The 12898-nt window shown below is 43.2% G+C and overlaps 2 protein-coding genes across 3 annotated transcripts in view; one reads left to right on the forward strand and one right to left on the reverse strand.

Annotated features, from left to right (window-relative positions):
• Positions 1-1689, reverse strand: part of LOC139276077 (protein FAM162B-like) — a 35212-nt gene extending 33523 nt beyond the window's left edge. Inside the window, exon 1 of the mRNA XM_070893532.1 lies at positions 1382-1689. Within this exon, the coding sequence (XP_070749633.1) occupies positions 1382-1601 (220 nt within the window). The 5' untranslated portion in view covers positions 1602-1689. The remainder of the gene's footprint in view (positions 1-1381) is intronic.
• A 27-nt stretch (positions 1690-1716) lies between these two features.
• The window catches only part of mix23 (mitochondrial matrix import factor 23), a 36595-nt gene continuing 25413 nt past the window's right edge, over positions 1717-12898 (forward strand). The window contains exons 1-2 of one of the 2 annotated variants that reach the window (XM_070893533.1): positions 1717-2000; positions 11857-11982. In XM_070893533.1, coding sequence (XP_070749634.1) covers positions 1950-2000; positions 11857-11982 — 177 coding nt within the window. In that variant the 5' untranslated portion in view covers positions 1717-1949. The remainder of the gene's footprint in view (positions 2001-11856; positions 11983-12898) is intronic. The other variant, XM_070893534.1, reaches the window with a different exon arrangement.

A 12898-nucleotide genomic window follows, 5' to 3' on the forward strand; every position in this document is an offset into this window, starting at 1 on the left:
TTGGCCTTTATTGCAAGGAGGATAGAGAATAAAAGTAGGGAAATCCTGCTATAACTGCAGAGGGAGTTGCTAAGACCACATCGGGAGTACTGCATACAGTTTTGGTCTCCTTATTTAAGGAAGGATATACTTGCATCAGAGAAGGTTCACGAGGTTGATTCCTGAGATGAAGGGGTTGACTTATGAAGAAAGGTTGAGCCTATACTCATTGGAGTTTAGAAGAATGAGAGGTGATCTTATTGAAAAATATAAGATTCTGAGGGGGCTTGACAGAGTAGATGCAGAGAGGATGTTTCCCCTCATAGGGGAATCTAGAACTAGGGGGCATAGTATCAGAATAAGGGGTCACCCATTTAAAATAGAAATGAGGAGGAATTTCTTCTCTGAGGGTCATGAATCTTTGGAATTCTCTACCCTAGAGAGCTGTGGAGGCTGGGTCATTGAATATATTTAAGGTGGAGATAGACAGATCTTTGAATGATAAGGAAATCGGGGGTTATGGGGAACGGGCAGTGAAGTGGAGTCGAGGCCAGGATCAGATCAGCCATAATCTTATTGAATGGTGAAGCAGGCTGGAGGGGCCAAATTACCTACTCCTGCTCCTATTTCTTATGTTCATCTAGTATAATTTACAATGGTTGACTCGTCTGACTTGACCGCCTGGCTTGTACTGCCTCCACCCACCCATGATCTATCTGCAAACTGGAATTTAAATTTTTGTGAATTCACTGAAGTATAAATGCAACACGCCTATGTAAATCAAATCTGAAACCTTCCATGGAAATGGTCAAAAATGCAAGAGGATTAGATAATAAAAACAAGAGATTTAAATAGAAAATTGAGCATCACCTCCTTGGAAGTTTTACCAATGGTTCTTCACTTTCCTCAGCAACTAAAAAGGAGTTGAGCAAAATTGAATTTCTCCATTGAAGGAATAGAGACTTTTCTCTTAGCCCACCCTAAGCCTTTCAAGCTTTTCGTCAACTTAATATCCCAAACTAACATACTGTTCGACACACAAAGCCTTTTTTTCGTTTTCAGTGTCAGACATTGTTTCAGAGTACTGTATACAGCACCATTGTGTTCTCTCACACTTGAAATACAATAGTCTTATCTACCAAATGTGTGTAATATAAATTTTTTGTACAAATTCACATTAAGGCTAAAAATACAGCAATTACTACACTTTTTCACACTAAAGTACTCATAGCACAACTGAAAATACAAGAAACATTACAAAGCGTATCGTGTGGAATACAAAACATGATACACGAGTGATTATTCCAGAATGTAGTCTGAAGGGGAGAGGTAAGGAGGGTCGTCAGAGAGGACGTTGAGCGATGAATCCCACAGCTGCCCAATCCGAAATCCCTTCCTTTACCTTCACTTTTCGGCGGTGTCACTGGGCCAGTTTGTGCTGGATGTTTGTCGTCCTGAGCTTTACTGGAAAGCCATCGCCTGCCCCACCAGACTAGCCGCTGCGCCCCAAACTCCGAGTGACCCCAGGGTCCCAGGGACCGGCCAAACATCGCGCTCGCCCCAGCTTGGCACCACACTGCCAGCGGAAGGCCACCAGCCGCCGCACGCCGGCAGCTCCACATCCCCAGGCCGAGCCACACAGCCCACCACCGGCTGAAGAAACCACTCCGGGGTGGGGTGGGGGGGCTGGGGAAGACCCGCTGCTCAGGGTCAAAGGTCAGCACGAGGAGGACCAGCCGCTCGGGGTCAAGGTTCAGGGGTCAAAAGAACAGTCTTCACATTTAAAATGCACAATTCTGACGAACGGTCACAATAAAATATGACTGAATAGCATCTTTCCGGCGAAGCAGCTTTTATTGAAAATAAATTCGCGGCGTGTAATATTATGCAGACTGTGGATCTCCCCCGCGCCGGCCGATGGTTTGAGGCTGTCGGTCACCGCCGAGCGGCTCCTGAGAGGCAGCGGGAAGATGGCGGCGCCCAGTGCGGAGCTGAACTGCCAGGATCTCTCCGAGTTTCAGGTGAGGGGGCCGAGGGCCGGGGGCCGAAACCGCCCCCTTCAACTTTGCTGATAAACAGCTGGCTCGGTTTGTGCTCTGACCGCGGCGGTTTCCGTGTGCGCTCGGGAATCGCCCTTGAAGCGACCGCGGTGTGGGTGGAGGACAAGCGGACAGACCCGTGTCTGACCCTCGGACCCAGAGCGTCCTCGGGCAGCGGGGGCCGAGCACCAATGCCGGGAGTTCAATGCGGATGCCCTGGGGTTTGGCAACAGGAGTAGGCCATTCAATAAGATCATGGCTGATCTGCCATCTAACTCCATATACCCACCGTTTGCCTGAATACCTTTGGTTAACAAACGGCTATGAATCTCCAATTTAAATTGATCTAGCATCAATTGCCCTTTGCAGAAGATAATTCCAAACTTCTACCACCCTTTGTGTGTAAAAGTGTTTCCCAATTTCACTCCTGAAAAGTCAGCCTCTAATTTTTAGACTATGCCCCCTAGTCCTAGAATCCCCAACCAGCAGGAATAGTTTCTCTCTCTATCTGTTCCCTTTAATTTCAATCAGATCACCGCTTAACCTTCTAAATTCTAGAGAATACAACCTTAATTTGTGTAAGCTCTCCTCATAATTTAACCCTTGAAGTCCTAGTATCATTCTGGTAAAGCTACACTGCACTCCCTCTAAGGTGTGGTGCCCAGAACTGCTCACAGTATTCCAGGTGTGGTCTAACCAGGGTTTTGTATTGCTGCAGAAAACAAAAAAAAAAGGGCCGTGGGAAATGTTTGGAGTGTCCCCCAGATCGGGGGGCACGATTTAATTAATTTTGTTTACTCCAAAGAGAGTTGTATTGCTGCAGCATAACTTCTACCCCCTTGTATTCTACATATAAAGGCCAGCATTCCATTAGCCTTTTTGATTATTTTCTGCACCTGTTCATGACATTTTAATGATCTATGTACCTGAACCCTGAAGTCTCTTTGGACCTCTACTGTTTTTAGCCTTTTATCATTTAGAAAGTACCCTGTTCTATCCTTTTTGGGTCCAAAGTGGATGACCTCACGTTTTTCCTACATTGAAATCCATTTTTCACAGTTTTGCCCATTCACAATATCTGTCGATATCCCTTTGTACTTTGATGCTTCCATCTACACTGCTCACAATTCCACCTATCTTTGTGTTATCGGTAAATTTGGATATATTACTTTCTATACCATCATCTAAGTTATTAATAAATTCTGTGAATAGTTGAGGCCCCAACACAGGTTTTCTCCCTGGATGGGACCGGTAGATTATTGCAATGCGTGAGGCTCCATAATTCCCACATTTTACTTTTTTTTGATAAATTTTACAAATATTGCACTGGGTACCACTTCTCTGAACCATCTGGACCTTGCAGCTCACGAATTTATTACATTTATTCCTCTGGAACTGCATGAGGTCAGTTATCCAGGGAAATTGGCCCAGGGCAGCTTGGCGTATGCTGGGCAGTGTCATCACCCACTGGAGCTGTCAGAGAACCAAAAACCTTGCTTGTTCCATTAGCATCTCCCTTTCTTTACCTTCACTTTTAGGCTGTCTCACTGAGCCACGTTGTGTTGGAGGGTTAGCCGTTTCGAAGTTTGAAGCAAAACCACCTGCTGCTCTCCAACTCTGTTGTGGCAGACAACAGATGCTACCTGACCTGCTGAGTATTTCCAGCATTTTCTGTTTTTATTCCAGATTTCTAGCATCCACGGGATTTTGCTTTTGTGTTCTGATCAATGGTGTAGTGTAGGGAAAACATACAGTAAAGCACCAATATGACTCTGGCTGCAAAAACAAATTGAATCCTTGGGCAAAAAAGCACTTTCCAGTTGACAGTTTCATGAAATAAAAGATACAGGCTTTGTGTGTTTGAGTTAGTGCTACAGATAGTGGTCTGAATGTCATTCATAGCCAACATATTCAAATGATACTGCTGATGCTATTCTGTTGTGCTTCATATTGCATAGAAACTTTTTGACTGCTATAAGGGAGAAGGCAGAAGCACCCACTTTTTCCTAGCATTAAAAAGATTCAATACTAAGTTTTAAAAAGTGCCCAGGTATCCAGCAGGCCTAAAGAATTGCACTATACCTGATACAATACCCAAGCAGTGTGAAGTTACTTACTAAAGCTGGTCTTGTACCTCCCACCTTCAGTATGCTTGGGAGTTGGTTTGTCTCCTAACTTTTCAATTATACTACCACTTAAGTATCAGTCCACATCAGAAATTACTTTGCGTTGATCTGTAGTATACCATCCCTGGGTATGTCCTGTCCCACCGGCAGGACAGACCAACCTGAGATGGCAGCACATGGTATACAGTCGGAGGGTATGTGGCCCTGGGAGTCCTCAACATTGACTCCGGACCCCATGAAATCTCGTGGCACCAGGTCAGACATGGGCAAGGAAACCGACTGATTATTACCTACCACCCTTCCTCAGCTGATGAATCAGTACTCCTCCATGTTGAAAACAGAAGCAGCACGGAGGGTAGCAAGGACACAGAATGTACTCTGGGTAGGGGAATTCAATATCGATCAGCATGAGTGGCTCAGTAACACCACTACTGACCAAGCTGGCTGAGTTAGGACATAACTGCTAGGCTGGGCCTGCGGCAGGTGGTGAAAGAACTAACATGAGGGAAAAATCTACTTGACCTTGTCCTCACCAATTTACCTGTTGCAAATGCAACTGTCCATGTCGATATTGGTAGGAGTGACCACTACACACTCCTTGTGGAGACACTGAGGACATCCTCCATTGTGTTAAATGTGATAGATTCAGAACCGAACTAGCAGCTCAAAACTGGGCACCCATGAGGCGCTGTGGGCCATCAGCAGCAGCAGAATTATATTCCACCACAATCTGTAACCTCATGGCCCAGCATATCCCTCACTCTACCATTACCATCAAGCCAGGCAGCCAACCCTGATTCAATGAGTATAGAAGAGCATGCCACGAACAGCACCAGGTGTACATAAAAATAAGGTTCCAACTTGGTGAAGCTACAACACAGGACTGCATGCATCAACAATAACAACTTGTATTTATATAGCACATTTAACGTAATAAAACATCCCACGGTGCTTCACAGCAGTGTTAAAAGACAACAAATAAACATGCCAAATAAACAATTGTACATCCCTTTCTGGAGTAAAAATAAAACGGGGAAAGTGGCTCAACCATGGCTAACAAGAGAAATTAGGAATAGTGTTAAATCCAAGGAAGAGGCATATAAATTGGCCAGAAAAAGCAGCAAACCCGAGGACTGGGAGAAATTTAGAATTCAGCAGAGGAAGACAAAGGGTTTAATTAGGAGGGGGAAAATAAAGTATGAGAGGAAGCTTGCTGAGAACATAAAAACTGACTGCAAAAGCTTCTATAGATATGTGAAGAGAAAAAGATTAGTGAAGACAAACGTAGGTTGCAGTCAGAATCAGGTGAATTTATAATGGGGAACAAAGAAATGGCAGACCAATTGAACAAATACTTTGGTTCTGTCTTCACGAAGGAAGACACAAATAACCTTCCGGAAATACTAGGGGACCGAGGGTTTAACGAGAAGGAGCAACTGAAGGAAATCCTTATTAGTCAGGAAATTGTGTTAGGGAAATTGATGGGATTGAAGGCCAATAAATCTCAAGGGCCTGATAGTTTGCATCCCAGAGTGCTTAAGGAAGTGGCACTAGAAATATTGGATGCATTGGTGATCATTTTCCAACAGTCTATCGACTCTGGATCAGTTCCTATGGACTGGAGGGTAGCTAATGTGTTTGCCCACTCACTCAACCTATCTAAATCGCCTTGCAGCATCTTTGCATCCTCCTCACAACTCACAATCCTACCTAGTTTTGTGTCGTCAGCAAACTTGGAAATATTACATTTGGTTCCCTCATCCAAATCATTTATATATATATATATTGTGAATAGCAGGGGCCCAAGTACTGATCCATGTGGTACCTCACCAGTCACTGCCCGCCACCCCACTCTCTGTTTCCTATCAGTTAACCAATTTTCAATCCATGCCAATACATTACCCCCAATCCTATGTGCTTTAATTTTGCACACTAACCTCTTATGTGGGACTTTATCAAAGGCCTTCTGAAAATCCAAATACACTACATCCACTGGTTCTCCCTTATCTATTCTATCAGTTACATCCTCAAAAAACTCCAGTAGGTTTGTCAAACATGATTTTCCTTTCATAAATCCATGTTGACTTTGTTTAATCCCGTTGATATTATCTAAGTGTGCCGTTATCACATCCTTTATAATAGACTCTAGCATTTTCCCAACTACTGATGTTAGGCTAACCGGTTTGTCGTTCCCCGGTTTCTCTCTCCTTTTTTAAATACTGGAGTTACATTTGCCACCCTCCAATCTGCAGGAACTGTTCCATAATCTATAGAATGTTAAAGATGACAACCAATGCATCTACTATTTCCATGGCTACTTCTTTTAGTACTCTGGGATGAGATCATCAGGCCCTGGGGATTTATCGGCCTTCAGTCCCATTAGTTTCTCCAGCACTATTTCCTTACTAATAATAATTTCCTTTAATTCCTCTTGCTCACTAGATCCTTGGTTCCCTAGCATTTCTGGGATGTTATTTGTGTCCTCTTCCATGAAGACAGAACCAAAGTATTTATTTAATTGTTCTGCCATTTCCTTGTTCTCCATTATAAATTCTCCCGTTTCTGTCTGTAAAGGACCTACATTTGTCTTCAATAATCTTTTTCTTTTTACGTACTTGTAGAAACTTTTGCAGTTGTTTTTTATGTTCCTTGCAAGTTTACTCTCATACTCTATTTTTCCCCTCTTAATCAATCTCTTGGTCCTTTTTTGCTGAATTCTAAACTGCTCCCAATCCTCAGGCTTGCTACTTTTTCTGGCAACTTTGTATAACTCCTCTTTGGATCTAATACTATCCTTAATTTCTTTTGTTAGCCATGGTTGGGCCACTTTTCCTTTTGTGTTTTTACGCCAGAAAGGAATGTATAACTGTTGCAATTCATGCATTTGTTCCTTAAATATTAGTCATTGCCTATCCACCGTCATGCCTTTTAATGAATCTTCCCAATCTATCATAGCCAATTCATTCCTCATACCTTCGTAGTTTCCTTTGTTTAGATTTAGGACCCTAGTTTTGGATTGGACTACTTCACTTTCCATCTTAATAAAGAATTCAATCATGTTATGGTCATTCTTCCCTAAAGGGACCCCGCACAACAAGACTGTTAATTAACCCCTTCTCATTACACAATACCCAATCTAAGATAGCCTGTTCCCTAGTAGGCTCCTCAACATACTGGTCTAAAAAAACCATTTCGTACAAACTCCAGGAATTCATCTGCCACAGTATTATTACTAATTTGGTTTGGCCAGTCTATATGTAGATTAAAGTCACCTACAATTACTGTAGTACCCTTGTTACATGCATCTCTAATTTCCTGTTTGATGCCGTCCCCTACACTACTACTACTGTTTGGTGGCCTATAGACAAATCCCACCAATGTTTACAGCCCCTTGGTGCTCCTTAGCTCCACCCAGACTAATTCTACATCTTGATTTTCTGAGCCAATATCCTTTCTCACTATTGCTCTGATTTCATCCTTTACTAACAACGCTACACCACCCCCTCTTTCTTTTTGCCTGTCCTTCCTAAATATCGAATATCCTTGGATATTCAGTTACTAACCCAGGTCACCCTGCAACTATGTCTCTGTAATTGCAACTATATCATATCCGTTTACATCTATTTGCACTGTTAATTCATCTACCTTATTACAGATGCTTCGTGCATTCAGATACAATGCTTTAAGATGTGTCTTTTTAACATTATCAGACATCTTAATATTATTTTGTACTATAGCCCTATTTGTCTTAGCACTTTTTTCTTACCTGGACCCTATTTGTTAGTGCACTCTCTTGTTTGTATGCTCTGTCCCTTTCTGACATAATCTGGCTATCCTTTCCACAATCACTTTCCTGCATTGCTTCCTTTTCATTTTTCTTTAGCATTCTAGATTTCTCTCCATTGTGATCGTCCTCTCCGCCCCCCACCGCTTATTTAGCTTAAAGCCCTGAAATTCAATGGCATTACCATCGTCAAATCCCCTACCATCAACATCCTGGGTGGTGGGGTGGGGAGGAGGGTCACTATTGATCAGAAACTTAACTGGACCAACCACATAAATACTGTGGCTACAAGAGCAGGTTAGAGGCTGAGTGACTAACCTCCTAACTCCCCAAAGCCTTTTCCCCCATCTACACAGCACAAGTCAGGAGTGTGATGGAATACCCTCCACTTTGCTGGATGGTTGCAACTATAACAACACTCAAGAAGCTCGACACCATCCAGGACAAAGCAGCCCACTTGATCGGCACACCATCCATCACCTTAAATATTCGCTCCCTCCATCCACGGCGTACCGTGGCTGCAGTGTGTACCATCTACAAGATGCTGCACAATTGCAGCAACTCACCACGGCTTCTTCGACGGCACTTGCCAAACCCGCCTCTTCTAGCACCTAGAAGGATAAGGGCAGCAGGTGTATGGGAACACCATCACCGCCTCCAAGTCACACACTATCCTGACTTGGACATGCAGCAATATTCCTTCATCATCGCTAATCCTGGAACTCCCTACCTAATGGCACTGGGAATGGTTTCAATACACGGACTGCAGCAGTTCACCACCATCTTTTCATGGGCAATAAATGTTGGCCTTGCCAGTGCCGAGAATGAATGAGTATATATATTTATTTAAGTAACAGTAGGTCTCCGTTCGGCCCATTGTGCCTGTGCCAGCTCTTTGGGCTCAATTTTCCCCAGTGATTTGTGCTACTTTTTTTGGCCCAAGTTTAAAAAAAACAATTTCCCCAATCAATTTGCACCAGCGTAACTCAGTTACGATTTTTTAGGTAAGTTTTCTTTTCAGCCACCCGCGCCAATTCTGGGCATTTAGGCAAGTTTGGCCAGCTGAGAGTTATTCCAGTTCTTTTGAGGCCATCATATGTGGCCTCTGCAGAAAAACTTTCTGGAGCGTTAAAGAAATCGGTGTAGGTAAGTGCAGCAGATGCCCGGACAGAGGGATGGGGGGGGAGCGTGGGATGGGAGGAATCCTTTCAGGTGTAGTTAGGTGCGGGGACCCGAAGGGAGGAGGCCATTCGGCCTGGGATAGGGGAGGGACTGGCAAAGCACTCTGGGCTGGGGGAGCTGGACCGGCAAGGGGCTCGGAGCAGGCTAGAGAAGCAGACCAGCAAGTGTTAGGGGCAGCGGAATAGCACCAGCAAGGGGGAAGGGATGGTGGGGGGAGGTTGCTGGACCTGCTAGGCACCCGGAGCGGGCTACAGAAGCAGATCGGCAAGGCACTCAGGGCTAGGGTCGGGCAGGGGAGCGGGAGGTGAGGAAAGCAGACCGGGAAGCCCTTCGGCCTGGGATAGGGGCGGGGATCGGCACCAGCATCGGGAGGTAAGTTGCTGCAATATATTTTAATGTGTTTTTAAGTTGATTTATTGTGTTGCGAACTGGCTCTATGTTTCACTTTCCAGCCTCAGCTCGCATTGTGTCCCTGGTTACCGTGGCAACCCGATCTTTTTGGCGTAGATTAAGGCTCCATCCCCAAAACTAAAGGACAGGTTAGACTGCGCCAAAATGAAGAAATCCAACAGGGAAACTTAGAAAATTTTTTGGGGGCGTACTTGGGCCCCCAAAAAATGGACGGAACTCAAGTACGCCAAAAAAATGCTTTGGGGAAAATTGAGCCCTTTGAAAGAACTATCTATCCCTATTCCCTACTCTTTCCCTATAGCCCTTCAAATTTTTCCTTTTCAAGTATATATCCAATTCCTTTTGAAAGTAACTATTGAATCTGCTCCCACCACCTTTTCCAGGCAATGCATTCCAAATCATAACCACTTGCTACATTTTTAAAAATTATCCTATTTTTTCCCCCCTCTATTGCCAATTATCTTAAATTTGCGTCCTCACGTTACTGGCCCTTCTGCCAGTGGAAACAGTTTATTCTTATTTACTGTATCAAACCATTATTTTGAACACCTACATAAGAAACATAAGAAATAGGAGCAAGAGTGGGCCATTTGGCCTCTCGAGCCTGCTCTGCATTCAATAAGATCACGGCTGATCTGATCATGGACTCAGCTCCACTTCCCTGCCCGCTCTACATAACCCTTTATTCCCTTATCGCTCAAAAAATCTGTCTATCTCTGCCTTAAATATATTCAATAACCCAGCCTCCACAGCTCTCTGGGGCAGAGAATTCCATAGATTTACAACCCTCCAAGAGAAGAAATTCCTCCTCATCTCAGTTTTAAATGGGCGGCCCCTTATTCTAAGGCTATGTCCCCTAGTTTTAGTTTCCCCTATGAGTGGAAATATCTTCTCTGCATCCACCTTGTCGAGCCCCCTCATTATCTTATAGATTTCAATAAGATCACCTCTCATTCTTCTGAACTCCAATGTGTATAGGCCCAACCTACTCAACCTATCCTCATAAGTCAACCCCCTCATCTCAGGAATCAACCTAGTGAACCTTCTCTGAACAGCCTCCAATGCAAGTATATCCTTAAATACGGAGACCAAAACTGTACGCAGTACTCCAGGTGTGGCCTCACCAATACCCTGTACAGTTGTAACAGGACTTCTCTGCTTTTATACTCTATTCCCCTTGCAATAAAGGCCAACATTCTATTTGCCTTCCTGATTACTTGCTGTACCTGCACACTAACTTTTTGTGTTTCATGCACAAGGGCCCCCAGGTCTCTCTGTACTGGAGCATTTTGCAATTTTTGACCATTTAAATTATAATTTGCTTTTCTATTATTTCTGCCAAAGATAACCTCACATTTTCCCACATTGTACTTCATCTGCCAAATTTTTGCCTACTCACTTAGCCTGTCTATATCCCTTTGCAGATTTTGTGTGTCCTCGCAATTTGCTTTCCCACCCATCTTTGTATCATCAGCAAACTTGGCTACATTACACTCGGTCCCTTCATCCAAGTCATTAATATAGATTGTAAATAGTTGAAAACCCAGCACTGATCCCTGCGGCACCCCACTAGTCACAGTTCGCCAACTGGAAAATAACCCATTTATCCCGACTCTCTGTTCTGTTAGTTAACCAATCCTCTATCCATGCTAATATATTACCCCCAACCCGTGAGCTTTTATCTTGTGCAATAACCTTTTACGTGGCACCTTATCGAATGCCTTTTGGAAATCCAAATACACCACATCCACTGGTTCCCCCTTATCCACCCTGCTCGTTTTATCCTCAAAGAACTCCAGCAAATTTGTCAAACATGATTTCCTTTTCATAAAACCATGCTGACTCTGCTTGATTGAATCATGCTTTTCCAAATGTCCCGCTACTGCTTCCTTAATAATGGACTCCAGCATTTTCCCAACCACAGATGTTAGGCTAACTGGTCTATAGTTTCCTGCTTTTGGTCTGCCTTTTTTAAATAAGGGCATTACATTTCTCTTCTTAACCTTTTGATTTAAGGAGAACAATCCCAGTTTCTCCAGTCTTCCACATAACTGAAGTCCCACATCTCTGGTATTCTAGTAAATCTCTGCATCTTCTCCAAGGCCTTGACATTCTTCCTAAAGTGTGGTGCCCAGCATTTGACACAATACTCCAGCTGAGGGCTTACTAGTGTTTTATAAAGGTTTAGCATATTCTTTACGTTAAAACAATTAATTAAACAATGATAAATAGTTTTATTCAGCCTTGGATCATAACAGGCCTTCACCTAAATGCATCAAACTCAATTTAACCACTATTATTCATGTCAGACCCACTTCTTTTTTCCTATCAATAGGATGCCCTGCGGGTGATGCGACAGATTGATGATAGGATAGTCCATGAATTAAATACCACTATCCCTACAGCATCATTTGCTAGGAAGATTGATGCAAGTCAAACATGTAAACAGCTTTATGATTCTGTAAGTAAAGTTAAAGTCCTGCTTTTTCCAAAAGAAAATGCCTGTTGTGGAGTCTTTTCTATGTGACCTGTGTTAGATAAGAAGTTAAGAGCAATGTTGAACTCTGATTGTAAAGTCTAACTCACTTCATGCTGGGCCAGTTACATTTTGACTGATTTCACTGACAACAACTTGACTTTTTTTTCAGGATGGAATCTCTTGAAATCCGTGTAAGCCAGAATAGTGGGTGCAATTCTCACCCCTCCCCAAGACATGCCTAATAATTCATGAAATGTCACTAAGCAGCCCGTGGTCTCATCTCCTTGTGTAATTCTCTAGTTCTAGGTAGCGTCAGGCAGTTTTGGAACTATTCTGAGTGGGGACCACATGCAAATATTGACCCACTCTATGTGAGCTCATTCTAACTTCTAAAAAGCAGTATCAGCCATTTAAAGAAAAACAGTGCTATAATTTCAGAAATGCTTTTTATTAGTATTATTAGTGTGTAGCAATAGAAACAACATTTCTGTAAGTCAACAAATACTAGAATCTGCAAATCTTGTGAATCCCTCAAGTCTGGGAACCCCCAGTTGAAAACTTTCGGCTCAGGGAGTTCCAATCACTCTCCCAATTTTTTCTCCTCTCCAGATGGGAAATCTAAATTCTGATTTTATTGCTTAAATAACCAATAGACTGCATAACCTAGTTCATTATTGAATCAATTGGTACAAGCAATAGCCAACCAATGGCAGTTGCATGAGCTGGTAAGCGAGATGTGTTTTGGAACTCTATCTGAAACCGGGGTTAATAATTATGAACACAAATATATGACTGCAGCTTTTAAACTATCCATTCTCAACTGGCACCCCAGGATGCTATACTGAGTTGTGTAGGGGATGGATGCAAACATGTGACGTGCATGTTTTTCTTCCATTAG

The sequence above is a fragment of the Pristiophorus japonicus genome, chromosome 11 (genome assembly GCF_044704955.1).
Source record: "Pristiophorus japonicus isolate sPriJap1 chromosome 11, sPriJap1.hap1, whole genome shotgun sequence".
Taxonomy (NCBI): Eukaryota; Metazoa; Chordata; class Chondrichthyes; family Pristiophoridae; genus Pristiophorus; species Pristiophorus japonicus.